This window comes from Siniperca chuatsi, linkage group LG14 (assembly GCF_020085105.1).
Source record: "Siniperca chuatsi isolate FFG_IHB_CAS linkage group LG14, ASM2008510v1, whole genome shotgun sequence".
NCBI classification, from domain to species: domain Eukaryota; kingdom Metazoa; phylum Chordata; class Actinopteri; order Centrarchiformes; family Sinipercidae; genus Siniperca; species Siniperca chuatsi.
This window is the reverse complement of record NC_058055.1, coordinates 28,450,274-28,472,118: the sequence shown is the minus strand read 5'-3', so window position 1 is coordinate 28,472,118 and position 21,845 is coordinate 28,450,274. Positions and strand designations below refer to the sequence as shown.

Sequence of the window (21,845 nt, the reverse complement as noted above, 5' to 3'; positions counted from 1 at the left end):
CAAACCCCTCTGTAACAACCTTCAAAATATAGGCTCAAAAACTCATTTAGAGAAATCGGTGTTTAAAGATGTGTATTGTAAACTTCCATACATTTTTATTGGAAACCACTTTTTACAGACACAATATGTAATCAAATCCTTAGCAAAAGCAATATAGAACATCTAAAACACATCAAAACTGATAACTGAATAACATAGTATGGCCTTCAACTGAACAGTAACACAATCACACACACACTCTTTGACACACATTCACTTATGGTGAATTTAGGAGAAATCTACAGATGCAAAGAGATAAAGTGTAAAATAAACACCTAAATGTGTATTTTGGACGTTTTCTTTCCACTAGTCTGAAAGAAGGCATGTTATGGAAGTAAAATAGCCCAAAATATCAAAATTGACCAATGCATGATAAAACAATGTTTTTGCTGGCCTTAAAATGCACACACCTCTTTATTTCATGTTGCAGTGAGCCAACAATAAGTGATTGAATTTTGATGATTTTAATTCATTATAGTCTGATTCTGAGGTGTGTTTCTTGTAATAAGCATGTATCTGCTTGCAGTTTAGCCAAGTGATTCAAAACTTTTATTTATTTTGATGACATGTTGAAAAGGTTATTATAAGGAACTGGGCATTAATGCTGATATAGGTGTGTGTCTGGTTGAATGTTGTGTGTGATGTAGGTTCCATGGTACAGCAGGACTTGCAGACAAAAAACAGAGAAATACAAACAAATATTAAATATAAAGTTAATGGTCTGCTGTGTTATGTGCATTGTATGTGCCTTTGCTGTACTTTGGAGAAGCTAAAGATACATTTCCACTGAGGTAGACAATAAAATCAATCTAATCTATAGACATAAAAACCCAAGAAACAAAAGTAATTGATACTTGTGTCTTCAATAGAGTGAAATGGAGAGGGGGGGGGTATCTCACTTTACTTTTAAAAAGTGTCGTTCTCTGTTTAAATTTTTAACAAATCAAGACATTTTGTTAAAAATGATATTTATCTATAAATGGATAAGTATGCTGATTATTGCCTTGGCTGGGACGATTGAGAGGAAAAGTCAGCGTCTCCTCTGACAGCAGAGATGGTACACGAGGACAGGTCTGATGGTCTGATCTCTGAGACCATAGATGAGAGAACTCAGACATCTTGGGCAGATGATAATACACACGTAAATGACAATTTGGATGCGCACAAATATTATCCTGTCCAGGACCTCTGAGATAGCTATGAGCAATGGGTAGTAAATGGTTGAGGAGAGACTGAGGCCCAGCTGCACCAGATGCAGCAGCAGTGTGTTACGAGCCTTACGGGCTGAAGCTTTGTCTGTGGAGGCCAATCTGGCTGCTATCATCACACCAATATAGGAAGAAGCGATTACCACGCCAGCTGATACAAACAGAAAATAAGTGTAGGCTTTTCCATAAAGATCAGACATTGGATCAAGCATTATGCTTTCTTTGCCACAAAAGTCTTTCATCTGCAGGCTCTGCAATTCTTCAAATGGAAAATTTAATAGCAAAATAACTTGAATGAGGACATTTAGTAAACTGAAGGCCCAAACCACAATGATGGCCACCCCTGTGTTTCTGACGGTGATGAAAGTAGTGTGCCTCAGTGGGTAGCACACAGCTGTATATCTTTCAAGACACATCACCACCAGTGTGAGAGGGGAGATCACAGTTGTGAGATCAGCGAGCATGGTGAGAGCACCACACACAGGATACGTCAATGTTATTCTACAAGCAGCTAGTAGGTACATTAACTGACTATGTAGCAGCAGTACAGTGTCAGCAAAAAGGAGGTTATACAGAAGAATATAACGAGAGGTCTCACAAAACACCGTTTTACTCCTTAAGGTAAATAGCATGGTCCCATTAATGAAGAGAAACACACAGCATGGCATTGTTGTCAGAGTGGAAAACAACACTAATCCCAGTAATCCATGATACTGCAGTCCATCAGTGATGTTAGGCTGAAACTGATTTGCATCTGACATCTTAGAGAAGCATTTAATAATCCAGAAATATTAAGCTGTTGATGAAAATTTGAGCACAAAAGCCTAATTAATCTTGTTGAGTTTGTTTTCCTATAAAGGTGAAGCTCTATCCTTCCATCCATCCACTGGAAGGGTAGGGATGCCTGTTGAGTTCACAAGCAAAACCCAAAAACATTTATCCTGTGCAGACAGTTAGCAGGTTAGAGGCCATGTCGGTTTCAATGTAGGCAGTGCTGGTCTGCAGGGTTTGCTTACCTTCACAGAATATATGAGCTCAGTCCTCACACCCACTTCATGCGACACCATCATGTTTAAACATGGGTAACGTATTAGTAATTGGTGATGTAACTCCTCTACCATTATTTTCTAATTCCCTGGTCCATGTTATCATGTCTTCCATAATCACCAAAAGAACAGCATCTATTCAATGTGGAATAATTTTGAGAAGTGTGGTGCTGTTTATTTTTGTAATTATTTTTTAAATCATTGTAAATATGGACATGGAAGCAAATGACTTTAGATATTTCCTTTAAAGGATAATTGCATTGCAGTCGTGAAAAGAAGGCTTGTGATAATAATAAATAATAACTTTAATTAATAAAGTTCCTCGTGGCACCACTCTATCATTTCTCTTATTTAAATCAGTTGACTGAATCTCATAAAATATACTAAACTATCAAGTTGGAACTCTGATTAATAATTAAATTAACAACTACAAGCACAAGAACCTGGCCTAAATTCAATCTGCCAAAAGCCTCAACCCTAGACAGGCCCGTTGGGCCCTGTTCTTCGGCCATTTCAACTTTTCCCTCACCGACAGGCCAGGGTCAAGAAATTTCAAACCGGAAGCCCTCTCTCGCCAATACACGGCCGAGGACTCCTCCCCTGATCCAGACGCCATTCTCCCATCCTCATGCATCTATCATCTGGGAGATTGAGGCCAAGGTGAGGGAGGCCCAGCAAGCACAGCCCGATCCGGGTAATGGACCACCCGACCGTCTGTTTGTCCCTGATACTGCACATTCCCAGGTGCTTCAATGGGGGCACACTTCTAAATCACCCAGGTATTTACTGCTCCCTGGACCTATTAAAGAGGCACTTCTGGTGGCCCACCATGGAGGCTGACACTTGCGCTTTTGTCGCTGCCTGCACCATCTGAGCCCGTGGAAAGTCTTCTCATCGTCCTCCTGCTGGGCTGCTATGTCCCCTGCCTGTTCCCAGCTGTTCGTGGTCCCACATAGCCCTGGACTTTGCGACCGGCCTACCTCCGTCCCAAGGTAACACAGTCATTCTAACTGTATTTGAAGGTTTTTCTAAGGCTGTGAGACGGCAGACATCATGGTCGATCAGGTTTTCCGCCTGCATGGGATTCCACTCTATCGTCTCTGACCAGGGCCCCAAGTTCATCTCTCAAGTTTGGAAAGCTTTCTGTCAAGCTCTGGGCGCCACAGTAAGCCTCATCAGGTTTTCACCCCCAAACCAATGGCCAATGAAAGAGGGCAAACAGAGACCTAGAGGCTGCTCTGCGCTGCGTGGCAGCCACCAATCCCAAGTCCTGGAGTTCCCATCTAACATGCACGAATACGCGCACAACGCACTAACTAGCGCAGTCACAGGTTTGTCACCTTTTGAAGCCTCTTAAGGTAATCAACCCCCTCTGTTTCCATCACAGGAGAGTGAGATCGTGGTCCCCTCAGTTCAACATCAACTGTGCCGCTGCTGAAAGATCTGCAGGGAGACCTGTGCTGCCCTACTCCGTTCCACTGCCCACAACCAGCACATCGCGCACCGTCACCGGACACCAGGTCCTGAATAGAAACCAGGTCAGAAAGTCTGGTTATCTGCCAACAATATTCCCCTCAAGGCCGATTCCCGGAAACTGGCTCCCCGGTTCATTGGCCCATATATTGTGGAAGAGGTCATTAACCCATCAGCGGTCAAATTAAAACTTCCTCGTACCATGAGAATCCACCCCACATTCCTTGTCTCACAAATCCGGCTGTCCTCCACTCGCCCAGATCATCGATGACCATCCTATTTAGATGGTCCAACAGCTGCTGGACATGCACTGCTGAGGCAGGGGTCTACAGTACCTCTGGACGCTCTTGGATTCCACGATCATTGATCATAGACAATCAGCTAATCAAGGACTTCCACTTGCTACAACCTGACAAACCTGTTGGGTCGCCAGGGGGCTCCTATTAGGGGAGGGGGGTACTGTCATGGTACAGTTGTACCATTCCTAGTGTCTCTGTCTGTTTGTCGTCTGTTGGTTCCCCTCCTGTGTTTGTCTGTATGTGTGTTTGTGCGTGTGTATGTGCATGCTGGCGGGGCGCGGCCTCAGGTAAACTTCCAGTCAGAGACTGACACACCTGCTACTCATCTGCTGCTGCTCACCTGCTCTCCATCCACCAATCAACACCTGGCAGTATATCCACCCGGTTTTTCTCACCAGTCTTTGCCAGATCGTCCGTTTACCCAAGTGGTACTACGCCTCAGCCTCTGACTTGCCTCATTGAAAGATTTTCCTGCATGTTTTCTGAACCCCTGACTAAGTCTCTGACTCCCTGTGTTCAGGTTCATTCCTCCCACCTGCCTCCGAGTTACTCACCAGCTCTCCAGAAAGATCTCACCACGGATCCTCCGCTGCTCCACCTCAGCCTGCTGTCCTCGCTCCGCCTACCTGCTCTCACCAGACTCTTGCTAGCTCACGACGATTATTTCCACACACCTGGTTATTCCTTGTGTTTTACAATAAACTGAAACTAACTACTTCTACTCTCTCTGTGTCAGTTGTGCTTTTGGGTCCAGCCTCTGTGTACCATAACAGTTTAACAATGACCTTTGTATGTGTTTTGACCATTAGATTAAGCTTTTGTTTTCTATAATAACCTCGACACACACAAACAGTGGTGTGAAAGTGTTTGCCACCTTCCTGATTTATTCTTTTGCATGTTTGTCACACTTAAATGTTTCAGATCATCAAACAAATTTAAATATTAGTCAAAGATAACACAAGTAAACAAAAAATACAGTTTTTAAATGACGATTGTTATTATGAAGGGAAAACCAATTCTAAACCTACATGGCCCTGTGTGAAATAGTTATAGCCCCACCTGTTAAATCATAACTGTGGTTTATCACACGTGAGTTCAATTTCTCTAGGCACACCCACTCCTGATTACTGCCACACCTGTTCTCAATCAAGAAATCACTTAAATAGGACCTGCCTGACAAAGTGAAGTAGACCGAAAGATCTTCAAAAACTAGACAGCATGCCGAGATCCAAAGAAATTCAGGACCAAATGAGAAAGAAAGTAATTAAGATCTATCAGTCTGTCGTAATCTACCAGTCAGAACCCACAAATGCAGAACACAAGGAGTGAGGAGTTAAGATAATTTTTATTCACACAGATGTTAGTGCAAAAGATAGAAAAGAAAAAGAAAAGTCTTTTCTCGAGGGTGGAATAAGAGCTGTCCACTACAGCTCTTGGAAAGGCGGTGAACTAAATCCTGAACGAAACTGGACGGAACAGAGGTTGGTGATGTGAGGCCGGCAACGGCTCCATAGAATGGTCTGAGTTGACTACGAGTGGCACGGGGTTTTCACCAGAGGAGCTGGGAGACCGCTGGTTAGCTGACTGAGCAGGGAGACTGCTGACTAACTGGCAGAGCCGGGAGACTGCTGGTCAGCTGACTGAGCAGGGAGACCGCTGGCTAGCTGGCTGAGCCGGGAGACCGCTGGTTAGCTGGCAGAGCAGGGAGACCGCTGGTTAGCTGGCAGAGCAGGGAGACCGCTGGTTTGCTGGCAGAACAGGGAGACTGCTGGTTTGCTGGCAGAGCAAGAGCAGGACGGGTAAACAGGTTGGCAGAGATCTGTGAGGTGACGTGGCTGTGATCACCGGCGAGAGGGATGTCTGCGGCAGAAGCAAACCAGAGTTTACAAAAAACACACCATTACTAGACAAAGCTACAACTGTACTTAGCTGTGTGGATTGAAGGGCCGTTACGTAAGCTCGTACAGGTATAAGGAGACAATCTGGCACTGGAGATGAGGAAGAGCGGTCTTTATGCTGTGGAGACTGATGATGATTGATGACAGGTGCGCCGGTGATCAGCAGCAGGTGGAAGCCCGGGGAGCCGGAGCACACAGATACGCTACAGACAAATGGAGGACACACACAGGGAGAGGGAAAACTGCACAGAATACTGCAGGGATCACCCAGCATGGTGACTAACCACGACAGGAAAAGGTTATAAAGCCATTTCTAAATCTTTGGGACTCCAGCGAACCACAGTGAGAGCCATAATCCACAAATGGCGAAAACATGGAACAGTGGTGAACCTTCCCAGGAGTGGCTGGCCAACCAAAATTACCCCAAGAGCGCAGCGACAACTCGTCCAAGAGGTCACAAAAGACCCCACAACAACATCCAAAGAACTGCAGACCTCACTTGCCCCAGTTAAGGTCAGTGTTCATGACTCCACCATAAGAAAGAGACTGGGCAAAAATGGCCTGCATGGCAGAGTTCCAAGATGAAAACCACTGCTGAGCAAAAAGAACATTATGGCTCGTCTCATTTTTGCCAGAAAACATCTTGATGATCCCCAAGACTTTTGGGAAAATACTCTGTGGACTGACAAGACAACTGGAACCATGAATTCTGCTGTTTACCAAAAGCTCCTGAAGGAGAATGTCTGGCCATCTGTTCGTGACCTCAAGCTGAAGCGAACTTGGGTTCTGCAGCAGGACAATGACCCTAAACACACCAGCAAGTCCACCTCTGAATGGCTGAAGAACAAAATGAAGACTTTGGAGTGGCCTAGTCAAAGTCCTGACCTGGATCCTATTGAGATGCTGTGGCATGACCTTAAAAAAAGGCAGTTCATGCTCGAAAACCCTCCAATATGGCTGAATTACAACTATTCTGCAAAGATGAGTGGGCCAAAATTCTTCCACAGCGCTGTAAAAGACTCATTGCAAGTTATCGCAAACGCTTGATTGCAGTTGTTGCTGCTAAGGGTGGCCCAACCACTCATTAGGTTTAGGGAGCAATCACTATTTCACACAGGGCCATGTAGGTTTGGATTTTGTTTTCCATTAATAATAACAACCTTCATTTAAAAAAATTATTTGTTTGATGATCTGAAAACATTTAAGTGTGACAGAAACAAGAAATCAGGAAGGGGGCAAACACTTTTTCACAAAACTGTATGTGTGGGTAGATGTAGTGGTAGAACCACAGACTAGCTACATGTCTCACAGTTATTTAACCCATCGTGGTTGATTGAAAACTGTGAACAGTAGGTCAAAGATCTATTGCCTGACTGTAAACATGGGCAGTCGGATAAAAGAAGTGGAGTACTATCCAGTTGCATCTTCCGCCTTCGTGCTGTACTTGTTGTAGTCACCTGCTGTGATGACAGCACCATCACACTCACAAGGGAATTTTTGAGATGGCAAACAAAACATTATGAAAAAAAGGATGAGTCATCTGTGTTTGGGCCTGTGTAGATTGATATGTTTACGATGATAAAATGTCTTTCAGGATCTATGATGGTGGCGTTATGGAAGACACTACAGTTGAATAAAGTAGACATTTAAACTAATATCACCATGAAACTTCCCCAGTTGATTACTTACATTAAGATAATCATTTTTTGTATTACATGTTTTCTGAAATTGTATATTTAAATATGCAAATGAGACATTATCTAATTGCATAAGCACTAATTTGCATTTCCAGAAATCTGAACATTGGATGAAGCCAGGTTCAAAATTCTTGTTTCATTTTGTTGACATGTTAGAGTCAAAGGCTGTTACAGAGGGAATTTTGGATATCTCTTTTTATCACTCCATAAATCAAAAAATACTGTCGACAGACATTAAAACTTGAAGGTTTTTAGGAAGAAAATGTTATATAAATCAGGCTATGAATGATGTATGAACAAACCCCTCTGTAACAACCTTCAGAATATAGGCTCAAAAACTCATTTAGAGAAATCGGTGTTTAAAGATGTGTATTGTAAACTTCCATACATTTTTATTGGAAACCACTTTTTACAGACACAATATGTAATCAAATTTCTTGGCAAAAGCAATATAGAACATCTAAAACACATCAAAACTGATAACTGAATAACACAGTATGGCCTTCAACTGAACAGTAACACAATCACACACACACTCTTTGACACACCTTCACTTATGGTGAATTTAGGAGAAATCTACAGATGCAAAGAGAAAAGGTGTAAAATAAACACCTAAATGTGTATTTTGGACGTTTTCTTTCCACTTGTCTGGAAGAAGGCATGTTATGGAAGTAAAATAGCCCAAAATATCAAAATTGACCAGTGCATGACAAAACGATGTTTTTGCTGGCCGTAAAATGCACACACCTATTTGTTTCATGTTGTAGTGAGCCGACAATAAGTGATTAAATGTTGATGATTTTAATTTATTATAGTCTGATTCTGAGAGGTGTGTTTCTTGTAATAAGCATGTATCTGCTTGCAGTTTAGCCAAGTGATTCAATACTTTTATTTATTTTGATGACATGTTGAAAAGGTTATTATAAGGAACTGGGCATTAATGCTGATATAGGTGTATGTCTGGTTGAATGTGGTGTGTGATGTAGGTTCCATGGTACAGCAGGACTTGCAGACAAAAAACAGAGAAACAAACAAACAATATTAACTACAAAGTTAATGGTGTGCTGTGTTATGTGCATTGTATGTGCCTTTGCTGTACTTTGGAGAAGCCAAAGATACATTTCCGCTGAGGTAGACAATAAAATCAATCTAATCTATAGACATAAAAACCCAAGAAACAAAAATAATTGATACTTGTGTCTTCGCTAGAGTGAAATGGAGAGGGGGGTATCCCACTTTACTTTTAAAAAGTGCCATTCTCTGTTTTTTAAATCAAGACATTTTGTTAAAAATAATATTAATCTATAAAGGGATAAGTATGCTGATTATTGCCTTGGCTGGGACGATTGAGAGGGAAAGTCAGCGTCTCCTCTGACAGCAGAGATGGTACACAAGGGCGGGTCTGATGGTCTGATCTCTGAGACCATAGATGAGAGAACTCAGACATCTTGGGCAGATGATAATACACACGTAAATGACATTTTGGATGCGCACAAATATTATCCTGTCCAGGACCTTTGAGATAGCTATGAGCAATGGGTAGTAAATGGTTGAGGAGAGACTGAATCCCAGCTGCACCAGATGCAGCAGCAGTGTGTTACGAGCCTTACGGGCTGAAGCTTTGTCTGTGGAGGCCGATCTGGCTGCTATCATCACACCAATATAGGAAGAAGCGATTACCACGCCAGCTGATACAAACATAAAATAAGTGTAGGCTTTTCCATAAAGATCAGACATTGGATCAAGCATTATGCTTTCTTTGCCACAAAAGTCTGTCATCTGCAGGCTCTGCAATTCTTCAAATGGAAAATTTAATAGCAAAATAACTCGAGTGAGGACATTTAGTAAACTGAAGGCCCAAACCACAATGATGGCCACCCCTGTGTTTCTGACGGTGATGATAGTAGCGTGCCTCAGTGGGTAGCACACAGCGACATATCTTTCAAGACACATCACCACCAGTGTGAGAGGGGAGATCACAGTTGTGAGTTCGGCAAGCATGGTGAGAGCACCACACACAGGATACGTCAATGTTATTCTACAAGCAGCTAGTAGGTACATTAACTGACTCTGTAGCAGCAGTACAGTGTCAGCAAAAAGAAGGTTATACAGAAGAATATAACGGGAGGTCTCACAAAACACAGTTTTACTCCTTAAGGTAAATAGCATGGTCCCATTAATGAAAGAGAAACACACAGCATGGCACTGTAGCTAGAATGGAAAACAACACTAATCCCAGTAATCCCTGATACTGCAGTCCAACAGTGATGTTAGTCTGAGACTGATTTGCATCTGACATCTTAGAGAAGCATTTAATAAATCAGAAATATTAAGCTGCTGATGAAACTTTGAGCACAAAAGCCTAATTAATCTTGTTCAGTTTGTTTTCTTATAACAGTGAAGCTCTATCCTTGAATCCATCCATTGAAAGGGTAGGGATGCCTGTTGAGTTCACAAGCAAAACCCCAAAACATTTATCCTGTGCAGACAGTTAGCAGGTTAGAGGCCTTGTCGGTTTCAATGTAGGCAGTGCTGGTCTGCAGGGTTTGCTTACCTTCACAGAATATATGAGCTCAGTCCTCACACCCACTTCATGTGACACCATCATGTTTAAACATGAGTAACATATTAGTATTTGGTGATGTAACTCCTCTACCATTATTTTCTAATTCCCTGGTCCATGTTATCATGTCCTCCATAATCACCATGAGAACAGCACCATGATAGATGACAATAGTTTTGAGAAGTGTGGTGCTGTTTATTTTTGCAATTATTTTTTAAATCATAGTAAACATGGACATGGAACCATAAGACTTTAGATATTTCCTTTAAAGGAAAATTTTCAATTTCAATTTAGTGGCCTTCTCAGCAGAAGTCAGATATAGACAGAAACTAGTTGCAAGTTAAGCTAACAATTCAGTTACATGCCTGTTATGCAGAAGTTACATATAAGGTAACCGGTTACATTTCATCACCTGCTTCCCTGACATGAATTTTACATATAAATGAGGCGTGTATGTTAAGTCTATGATGTCACTTCATTTTAAACGACTGATCTGATCTCTGGAAAATATATAGAAATCAGTCTGAGTAAAGGGAAAGAACACTGATTAAAAATTAGATAGAAAATATAAACAAAATGTCATTGTCCTATTGAGGGTACTTTCCAAGTTATTTCTATAAGATAATGCATGTAAACGGGTGATGGGTTGTCTACATCAGGCTGAGCTCAACCCTCCGCAACTCAAGTGAAACAACAAGCCTAGACCTTCAACTATTCCATCATTGACAAGAAGGCAACTACTGTGCCTGGTAAGGCTATGAGTTGTTAACCCCCAGATTCTGTTTTGCCATGGGCCTACACTCATGGGCTATCACAAGCAGGTAAGGACAAATTAGAGCCCCACTCTTGGTGAATATCAAAATTGACCCCCTCTATGCTATAATGTCCATGTAAAATAATGTAGGCCTTATTAAAAAGGTATATAATTCCTCTATATTTTGCATGTGAGCCTAACTAGACCTATCAATTTACTTGGTAGAATTATAAAAAAAAAATTACCAGTTAATTATCAACTGCTTATTGGGAAATATAATTATTGTTAGGGTTTTGGGTTTGTGTATAGTTATTTCCCATTTTATTTAGAAATATTCTCCTTCTCTCATGAGTCTTGCAGTTTTACTACCTGTCTTTGTTTGCTTTTCTCTCCAATTTTGATTATCCGCCCTGCCCTGATTAGTTTCACCTGTGTCTTGTTATCTCCCCTCACCTGAGTGTATTTTGTTGTGTGCTTCCTTTGTTGTCTGTCAGTTCATCTTTGTCTACAAGTCAAGCTTTCCGGCCTTAGTTATCTGTGTGTTTTGGATTGATTCTCTATTTCTCGTGGACCTCGCCTTTGGATTTTGAATTCTGCTATTTGCCTATTCCCTTGGATTTGTTTGCCTTTATTGGACTGCTTCTGTGATTTGGGCCACTGCCTGCCTGAAATCCATGTAAGCCTTTGTGTATGTCATTAAATCTTTGAACTATACCAGCTTGCCTCCAGTGTCTGCATTTGGGTCCAAACCTTTGTGTTTCCTGCTTGACTATAACAATTATACAATTATTTGGTTGAAATTTAAAAAAAAAAAAAAATGTTAACAACAGCATTTAGCTTCTCATTTTGCTGAGTTACTGATGGGGTTTTGAAAAACTTAGCTAGGGAGCATGCTGCGCTTTTACAATCAGTTGTAGCTACGGCATTTGTTCAACTTCATGTACGGTTAAAGTACCCCTCCTCTCAAGATGTGTTTTTCTAATGTTTAAGTCCCCTAAAATGTCAGACCTTGATTTTACTGACTTGTATCTGTGCAAAGTTTGTCACTAGAGAGGTGTTTTCACATTCCTCTGCTGAAGGGGGAGATGTCTGTACTCTACCCTAAAATCTGAGATTCAGACGTACTCCGGGCAAGCTAGATTTGGTACGTCACAAATTCGAAAGCCAATCGTAATGCCACCTGCAAAAAAACTTGAATCCTCCAGCGCAGAGCAGACTTGTCAGTACAGAGAGCGAGAGTTTGCACTAAGGTAGCATACTGAAAGTTTTGACAGCAAACTTGGTAGAATATGCAGTTTTTGGATGTAAACCGGACCCTGGAGCTTCCTTCCACTATCCACTAATGTTACGTAATAACAATGTGAACACACTGTAACATCGTAAAATATAGTATTGTATGTTTCACAACCACTAACGCTGCATCAGCCACTGCCAGTTACAAGCTAGCAAGCTAACAAACAACATAAACAAATAAAAGATGCTAACTACACTTACCTTTCTGATACGTCTCATCCTCTGGGTCTGACTGAGGCTCAGCCAAGTACGGCTGAAACTTTTCAATGTTTCCTCTAAGTCTAGCCATCTTGATGCGCACCAATCTCTCACCCACATCCATGCTCTCACCGGCACCGGTCAACCTAACACAGCGGTGGTGGGCGGAGCATTCATAGATCCAGAAGTTGTGAATGAGGGAGAAAGAGTATCTGTACTTCCAGCCCCTTATCAAATTTATTTTTTTTACTTTTTATGTGGGAACAAAATATTAATCATAGCAGAGTATTTTTACATACTTTAAAACGTGTCTGGAGGGGAACTTTAAGTATAACTAAAGAACTATGGATCCCCGCTCTTCTTTGTCTCAGTTATATCCAATTTAGGAGCCAGCACACCATCACGTCAGAAAAAACTGCATTAGTCAGGAATTTCCTTCACTAGCACTAACAATATTCATTCTTCTCAAGATTTTATGGGGGACACTTGGGCATTTTGTGTTTTAAGAGTGTCTTTGCAATAGCGTGGCCTGGCTCAAACCTATAGAAGTATCTATAGAAGACTGAAAATAGGTTGTCATCTTCTTCTTCTTTTCCTTTCGGCTGTTCCCTTTCAGGGGTCGCCACAGCGAATCATGTGCCTCCATCTAACCCTGTCCTCTGTATCCTCTTCACTCACACCAATTATCTTCATGTCCTCTCTCACTACATCCATAAATCTCCTCTCTGGTCTTCCTCTAGACCTCCTGCCTGGCAGCTCCAGCCTCAGCATCCTTCTACCAACATATTCACAGTCTCTCCTCTGAACATGTCCAAACCACCTCAATCTGGCCTCTCTGACTTTATCTCCGAAACATCTAACATGAGCTGTCCCTTTGATGTACTCATTCCTGATCCTGTCATACGAGTGCAAATTTCAACTAAAAGGAGAATATTAAAACAATGGTCTGAATTATTTTCTTTTTTAAAAATGCGCCTCTTTTTTATACCATAGCTGCTTTCTAAGAATTTAAGAAGGCCTCTAGCCAGATATGGGCAAGGGCATTCAAACCTTGCCTGTGAGGCACTGGAAAGATAGCCAGATAGAACCTGCCAAACATTACATGCTAATGTTTACTTCCCTTGTTAGAATGCTAATAAGCTAAATGTGACAATGTTACAATGACAATATTAGCAAACAACCATTTAATGCACTTGATGACATACACTATACACAGGTTACGTGCTGAATGTGAACATGATAAAATGCTAATATTAAATGATGACACGTAGTCATGCAACATTATGTTGAAGAGTTGGTTCACCCAAAAAACACAACATTTTCTCACTTCCCTGTAGTGGTATCTGCCCATGCAGATAGTTTCCATTTATAAATTAACACATACACACTTTGCATTTTAACTCAATGGTCTATGACTGGTAAACATAAATATCCAATTGTCAATAATAGAAAAGATGATTTTCTAGAAGTCAGATGTCATATCTTCTTGTGACATACACAGTCAGAAAGAGGGGGTATAGTACATAGTTTATATACAACAGATCATGAATAGCATCAGCAAATTTCACTTGACTTTTTAAAATGAAATCTTCACACTGCGCATTCTCTACTAAGTTGAATAAATGGAGATTTGTTAGGAAGTTACATATGTTAAGTGACAAGTTTGCCAATTTTAGCCTTGGTTTGGATGACTTAGAACAAAGATGAGCATCTCCTCTGACAACAAAGGTTGTACATAAGGACAGGTCTGATGGTCTGATCTCTGAGACCATAGATGAGAGCACTCAGACATTTGGGAAGGATGATAACACAAACATAAATAACAATCTGGATGTGCACAATTATGACCCTGTCTAGTTTTTTGGAGATAGACAAAAGCAAGGGATTATGTATAGTTGAGGAGAGACTGAGGCCCAGCTGCACCAGATGCAGCAACAGTGTGTTACGAGCCTTACGGGCTGAAGCTTTGTCTGTGGAGGCCGATCTGGCTGCTATCATCACACCAACATAGGAAGAAGCGATTACCATGCCAGATGATACAAACATAAAATAAGTAGACACTTTGTCATAAAGATCAGACATTGCATCAAGCAACATATTATTTTTGCCACAAAAGTCTGTCATCTGCGGGCTCTGCAATTCTTCAAATGAAAAATTTAACAGCAAAATAACTCGAGTGAGGACATTTAGTAAACTGAAGGCCCAAACCACAATGATGGCCACCCCTGTGTTTCTGACAGTGACGATGGTAGCGTGCCTCAGTGGGTAGCACACAGCGACATATCTCTCAAAACACATCACCACCAGTGTGAGAGGGGAGATTTTGTGTGTGAGACTGCTGAGGAGGATTAGAGCACCGCACACAGGATACGTCAGCATTATTCTACAAGCAGATAGTAGGTACAGTAGCTGGCTCAGTGCCAACTGTACAGTGTCTGCAAAAAGGAGGTTATACAGAAGAATATAACGGGAGGTCTCATGAAACACTGGTTTACTCCTTAAGGTGAATAACAGGGTCCCATTAATGCAGAGAAACACACAGCATGGCACTGTAGTTACAATGGAAAACAACACTAATCCCAGTAATCCCTGATACTGCAGTCCATCAGTGATGTTCGTCTGCGATTGATTTGTGTAGAACATATTAAAGAAACATTAAATACATCTGAAATTTTAACCTGAGCATAACAGCACAACAAATTGTCTCCAGTTTTTATTCCTAACATTGACAACAATTATAACTAATCTGAGTTCACATTCTAAACCAAAGTCATTAGCATACCTTTTCTTTGTGCAGACAGTTAACAGGGTAGAGGTTTGTTTCCATGTGGGCAGAGCTGGTCTACGGGGTTAACCCTTCCTCACATATTGTTTATAAACTGTCTTCACACCTACTTAATGTGACATCATCACTTGTCAGCACCGTCAACAGATGGGTGGGTAGTAATGGGTAGGAGTGCAAATTTCAAGGAATGCCTGGACTTATTAACAATCAGTAGTCCGTCAGTTATTAAAAAAGCAACACAAAGTGTTTGTTTTTAATGTTTGTTATAAACTACTGGCATGGCCCATAGGCACAGCAAAATCCAAGTACTCAAACTCTTAATTATTTGAGCAATACATTAAATAAGTATGACTTTCTAATAACAAAATAATTTCTACACTTAAAATTATGGTGCTCAGATTCCCTTTTGTCGCTATTAATAATAATAATAATAATAAAACTTTATTTATAGAGCACTTATCAAAACAAAGTGCTTCAAAACAAGAGAAATATAATACCACAGTGAATATTCAACACATTGCCAGACAATGTGTAATTATTAAATGTAGCAAAGCTGCACACCTTCAAGGACTCTTTGGAGGACGTAAATTAGATTAGGCTCAACATGCTTGGCAGATCTAGCACAAACAAAGTCTTACCCATTTGTCTTCTGCCATAAATAGGCCTGTAGCCTTCAACAGAAAATAATTGTAATTACCAATTTAATATAAAATAGGTTACACTGATCAACAGACTACAGACTTCAGTCTTACTGGTAAGCATACCATTAGCTACATGATCAGGATAAGCTGAGCAATGTTTATTCACAGTAGGTAGTCCAGCTGCTGAAAATACCTGAGCAGGTGGGACTCGGGATGCACAATTAGTCGTGCCAACTTTACCAGCCCAGGAAATACTTAAACATTTATCTTCCACCAGTAGTGGCACAGATGACAGTTTTATTGATTCCACCTTTGTCACCCAAACTCGGATTTCTGTGGAAGATCTGCCTGCTCCTAAGGACATAAATGCCCTGGATGGAAAACGTTTGGCCCGCATCACCCACATCACTGCTCCCCTGAACCTTGTTCTCTCAGGTAATCATTGTGAGTCCATTAGGTTTCTAGTCATTTCCTCACCTCTTGCACCAGTAGTGAGAGGTGAACTTCCATGGTTTAAATGACATCACCACAAAAAACAAGTATCCTCTCCCTCTCATTGACCCCACGATTGAGCCCCTGCATCAAGCAACGGTGTTTTCCAAACCATAACGCCTACCACCTCATCTGCATATGAGAGGGAGATAAATGGAAAACCACCTTTATAGGTGCTATTGATAACATTGATAACATCAATGCATGGCAATGCACAGCATGGCTCAAGCCCATTCTACAACCAGGACACTGTCAAACCATACACCCCAGCCCATTCAATATGCTCTGCTACTGCGAGGGAGGCCCAGCTACCGCTCAACAAAATCATGACTGTTTGCTGTCCTGGCTCCTCAATGGTGGAACAAGCTCCCCATTGACATCAGGACAGCAGAAAATCTACACATCTTCTGTTGCAGACTGAAAACTCATCTGTTCTGACTGCATCTTGGCCCATAAAAAAATGTACTTCCATGATTCTTGCAATTTTTGGGTTGTATCCACATGGTTGAATGGACTTGAGTCCCTTTGGATAAAAGTGTCAGCTAAATAAACGTAATGTAATCTAATATGTCATGACACAGGTAGTACTACAGACGACCTGACAACTGACAGAGGGATGACACATGGACTAAATACAATCAGGTGAGGGGAGATAATCAAAAGTGGAGAGAAAACCACACAAAGACTTAAAGAATTAAAACTACAAGACACAAGAGGAGAGGTGATTATTACAGCGGGCCTGTTAAGGAGTTTTTTACTATTCCGCAGCATGCCAATTATCTTGCATTTTAATTTCCTTCCTCCTTCTCTCTCAGCATCATTATTAGATAAGACCCCCCTTTCTTGACTTTCAGCAACCAATCAATAGGACAATGACAACCATGTGGCCGTGACACTAATGCCACCAGCAGGTCAAAGTTTTTTCAATTCAATTTTATTAATATAGCGCAAATTCATAACAGAAGTTATTGCGCTTTTCCTATAGAGCAGGTCTAGACCGTACTTTTTATAATATTAATTAGAGAGACCCAACAAATCCCACCATGAGCAAGCATTTGGCGACAGTGGCAAGAAAAAACTTCCTTTTAACAGGCAGAAACCTTGGACAGAACCAGACTCAATGACGGCGGCCATCCGCCGCTGCCGTGTTAGGTTTTGAGAGAGAGAGAACAGCTCTGGAGGCAGAAATACCTGCTGAAAGCGACAGAAGGAGAGAGGAGAGAGACGAGAAAGCACAGAACTACGGGAGAGAAAAGATGTTGAGTTAGTAACATGCAGTAATGGGATAAAAATGCATAGAGATGGAGAGGGAGAGGAGAGAGGAAAGAGGTGCATCATGTGAAGTCTCCCAGCAGCCTAGGCCTATAGCAGCATAACTAAGGGATGGTTAAATGTAGAGATGGCGTCTGCCTCCCGAACACAAACTGGGATCTGATTCCACAGAAGAGGAGCTTGATAACTGAAGGCTCTGGCTCCCAGTCTACTTTTGCAGACTCTAGGAACCACAAGTAACCCTACATGCTGGGAGCACAGTGTTCTAGTCGAGTAATATGGTATTATGAGATCTTTAAGATACGATGGCGCCAGACCATTAAGAGCTTTGTAGGTGAGGAGAAGGAGTTTAAATTCTATTCTAAATTTTACAGGAAACCAGTGCAGAGAAGCTAATATTGAAGAGATATGATCTCTTTTCCTAGTTTTTGTCAGTACACACAGCATTCTGGATCAACTGGAGCGTCTTAAGGGACTTATTCGGGCAGCTGGATAATAAGGAATTGCAGTAGTCCAGCCTAGAAGTAACAAATGCATGCACTAATTTTTCGGCATCATTTTGAGACAGGATGTGCCTGATTTTTGCAATATTACGTAGGTGAAAAAAGGCAGTCCTTGAAGTTTGCTTCATGTGGGAGTTAAAGGATAAATCCTGATCAAAGATAACTCCGAGGTTCCTTACAGTGCTGCTGGAGGCCAGGGCAATGCCATCTAGAGTAACTATATCTTCAGATAATTTGTCTCAGAGGTGTTTGGGACCAAGTACAATAACTTCAGTTTTGTCAGAGTTTAACATCAGAAAATTGCAGGTCATCCAGGTCTTTATGTCCTTAAGGCATGCCTTAAGTTTAGTTAACTGGTTAGTTTCATCTGGCTTGATCGATAGATATAATTGGGTATCATCTGCATAGCAATGAAAGTTTATGGAGTGCTTCTTAATAATACTGCCTAGAGGAAGCATATATAAGGTGAATAGAATCTGTTCAAGCACAGAACCTTGTGGAACTCCGTGACTAACTTTGGCGTGCACAGAGAACTCACCGTTAACATGTACAAACTGAGATCGATCTGAAAGATAGGATTTAAACCAGCTTAGTGCTGCTCCTTTAATGCAATTACATATTCCAGTCTCTGTAATAGGATGTGATGGTCAATGGTGTCGAACGCAGCACTAAGATCTAACAAGACAAGTAGAGAGACAAGTCCATTGTCTGATGCAATTAAAAGGTCATTTGTAATTTTTACCAGTGCTGTCTCTGTGCTATGATGCACTCTAAACCCTGACTGAAAATCCTCAAATAAACTATTGTTATTTAGAAAGTCACAAAACTGATTGCCGACTGCTTTCTCAAGGATCTTACAAAGAAAGGGAAGGTTAGATATAGGTCTATAGTTGGCTAAAACCCCAGGATCAAGAGCGGGCTTTTTAAGAAGCGGTTTAATTACAGCTACTTTAAAGGATTGTGGTACATAGCATGTTAATAAAGACAGACTGATCATATCCAGTAAAGAAGTGCTAAGGGTAAAACGTCTTTAAGCAGCCTAGTTGGAATAGGGTCTAAGAGACAGGTTGATGGCTTAGATGAATTAATCGTCAAAGTCAGCTGAAGAAGGTTGACAGGAGCAAAGCAGCCAAAACACACATCAGGCTCTACAGCTGTTTCCAAGGTTCCTGAGTTTGAAGACAAGTGGGCACCGGTTAAAGGCAGGACTTGATGAATTTTTTTTTCTAATAGTTAAAATTTTATCATTAAAGAAGCTCATGAAGTCATTGCTACTGAGAGCTATAGGAATACATGGTTCAATAGAGCTGTGATTCTCTGTCAGCCTGGCTACAGTGCTGAAAAGAAACCTGGGTTTGTTTTTATTTTCCTCTATTAATGATGAGTAGTAAGCTGCTCTGGCATTACGGAGGGCTTTCCTGTATGTTTTAAGACTATCTTGCCAGACTAAACAGGATTCTTCCAGGTTGTTGGAACACCATTTCCTTTCAGGTTTTCGTGATGTTTGCTTTAATTTGCGGGTTTGGGGGTTATACCACGGAGCTAACCTTCTTTGTTTTGTTATCTTCTTTTTTAGAGGAGCGATAGAATCAAGTGTTGTTCGCAGTGAGCCTGCAGCGCCATCAGCTTGATGGTCAATTTGGGAGGGGCTGTTATTAATATAGGAGTCCTCTGTTATATTGAGACATAACATTGAATTAAATGCAGATGTACACTATAACAAATAGAATTGGCTGTCGTGTTTTCCAGGTCGGGTAAGAAAGACTAAGAACAAAGCTTTCGAATGAGTTATAATTTAGTTTAGGTTTAGGGTTGATTAATAAGCTTGAGTCGAAGATGGCTGCAACTCCACCTCCTCGGCCGGTGCCTCGAGGAATATGGGTATTAATACGACTGGGCGGAGTGGATTCATTTAGGCTAACATATTCTTCATGACCCAGCCAGGCTTCAGTAAGACAAAATAAGTCAATATGATACTCTGATATTAAATCGTTCACTAGTACAGCTTTAGAAGACAGAGATCTGATGTTTAAGAGTCCACATTTAATTCTCCTATCTTGTTGTGCTATTTCAGCGTTTTTGTTTAGGTTTGTATTTATAACTACTCTTCTGTTAACTTTAGATTTTATTAATTTAAGTGGTTGAGGGGCAGACACGTCACTAAGGAGTTTTGGGTGGGTAACTGCTCTGGAAGCGCAGAGAAGCGTGTAGGACTGCAACTCTGACTCCTGGTCTGAACTCTGAGTTGTCATGGTTTTTGTCCACTAATAAAATCAGCCAGATTTCTGGATATGAGAGCTGCTCCATCCAAAGTGGGATGAATGCCGTCCCTCCTAATCAGACCAGGTCTTCCCCAAAAAGTCAGCCAATTATCTACAAAGCCCACATCGTTTGCTGGACACCACCTCGACAGCCAACGGCGGAATGAAGACATGTGGCTAAACATGTCATCACTGGTCAGGTTTGGCAGGGACCCAGAAAAAACTACGGAGTCCGACATTGTCTTTGCATATGTACACACTCAACATTAACTCTAGTGACCTCCGATTGACGTAATTGGGAGTCGTTACCGCCGACGTGAATAACAATCTTACTGTATTTACGTTTATCCTTAGCCAGCAGTTTTAGGATTCAACGTCACCCGCTCTGGCCCCAGGAATACATTTGACTATGGTTGCTGGTGTCGCTAACTTCACGTTTCTCAAAATAGAGCTGCCAATATTCAGAGTTGGTTTCTCAGCGGGTGTCGCTGAGTGGGGAGAACTTGTTAGAAACGTGAACAGGTTGGGCTTCTGCTTAGGGCTATGCTTCCCTCGGACAGTCACCCAGCCTCCCTGGTTTCCCTGCTGCTCGGGAGCTGCTGGGAGACAGCTAACAGGAGCTACTTCTGGTCGGTCCGCACCGGCTATTGGGGGCTGGCTAACTACAGCAGCTAATAATTGATTTCCCATGGTGCGGAACTGCGTTTCCAATTCACTAAGCCTCGCCTCCAACACTACAAATAAACTACATTTATTACATGTACCATTATCACTAAAGGTGAGGCAATTTGACACACCGAGCAAGAGAGAGCAGGAGAGTGAGAAGCCATCAGTAGCTGCTAAGCTAAAAAATGGTAGCTAGCAAAACCGAATAGCGTGTAAACTGTGGGATTAGCGAGAAAGTCTTTAAAAGAAGGAGAGAGCTATGAGTGCTTGAGCAGAACTAGTGTAAGTTTATAGCAGATAGTTAATCACTATAATGAACAATTATTATTGAACGAAATTAACTGTGATAAGCTAGACCAGCAGAAATACGCTAGTAGTAAAACACAAACACCAGTGACCAGAAATAACACAATACGCTTACCACAACACGTCAGCACGTCGTCAGCAGTCAAAGTTTTTCCTTATGTAGTAAAATTTTTCAACTTTTGCACAAAATGTATGGTTCCCAGACAGTGTTTCCTAATGACTTTGGTGAGCCCCTGACTTTTCTTTTTTGAGGTTGGCATTTGTGGTTTGTTTGTTTTTAGTAAAATATTTAACTATCAGATGGATTGCCATGGAATTTGGTTCAGACATTCGTGTTACCCTTAGGATGAATTGTAATTATATTGGTGATACCTTCACTTTTAATCTAGTTCCATCATCAGGTCAAAATATTGATTCGTCCAACACTTTGGTTTATGGCCAAATACCTGCA

The 21,845-nt window shown here is 41.3% G+C and overlaps 4 protein-coding genes and 1 long non-coding RNA gene across 5 annotated transcripts in view; 1 reads left to right on the top strand and 4 right to left on the bottom strand.

Annotated features, from left to right (window-relative positions):
* LOC122887786 overlaps window positions 1-4,786 on the top strand; it is a 60,984-nt gene extending 56,198 nt beyond the window's left edge. Inside the window, exon 7 of the transcript XR_006380606.1 lies at window positions 4,586-4,786. The gene's annotated coding sequence lies outside the window, so the exon portion shown is untranslated. The remainder of the gene's footprint in view (window positions 1-4,585) is intronic.
* On the bottom strand, window positions 56-2,345 carry LOC122887782 (odorant receptor 131-2-like). The gene has a single exon (XM_044221287.1). The coding sequence runs from the start codon at window positions 2,006-2,008 to the stop codon at window positions 1,070-1,072; it is 939 nt and encodes a 312-aa protein (XP_044077222.1). The 5' UTR covers window positions 2,009-2,345; the 3' UTR covers window positions 56-1,069.
* A 605-nt stretch (window positions 4,787-5,391) lies between the features above and the next one.
* LOC122887788 lies at window positions 5,392-6,330 on the bottom strand. The gene is made up of 2 exons (XR_006380608.1): window positions 6,031-6,330; window positions 5,392-5,925 (listed from the first exon to the last, which is right to left on the bottom strand). It is a non-coding gene; the product is annotated as an uncharacterized LOC122887788 (long non-coding RNA).
* A 1,698-nt stretch (window positions 6,331-8,028) lies between these two features.
* LOC122887785 (odorant receptor 131-2-like) lies at window positions 8,029-9,896 on the bottom strand. Its single transcript, XM_044221291.1, has one exon. It carries the CDS (start codon window positions 9,827-9,829, stop codon window positions 9,020-9,022), a length of 810 nt encoding a protein of 269 aa, XP_044077226.1. The 5' UTR covers window positions 9,830-9,896; the 3' UTR covers window positions 8,029-9,019.
* A 3,739-nt stretch (window positions 9,897-13,635) lies between these two features.
* Window positions 13,636-15,356, bottom strand: LOC122887776 (odorant receptor 131-2-like). The gene has a single exon (XM_044221281.1). It carries the CDS (start codon window positions 15,109-15,111, stop codon window positions 14,161-14,163), a length of 951 nt encoding a protein of 316 aa, XP_044077216.1. The 5' UTR covers window positions 15,112-15,356; the 3' UTR covers window positions 13,636-14,160.
* Between the last annotated feature and the right edge of the window lie 6,489 nt (window positions 15,357-21,845).

Coding starts and splice junctions, on each gene's coding strand:
- LOC122887782 (XM_044221287.1), bottom strand. CDS start 2,008: ATGTCAGATGCAAATCAGTTTCAGCCTAACATCACTGATGGACTGCAG.
- LOC122887785 (XM_044221291.1), bottom strand. CDS start 9,829: ATGCTATTTACCTTAAGGAGTAAAACTGTGTTTTGTGAGACCTCCCGT.
- LOC122887776 (XM_044221281.1), bottom strand. CDS start 15,111: ATGTTCTACACAAATCAATCGCAGACGAACATCACTGATGGACTGCAG.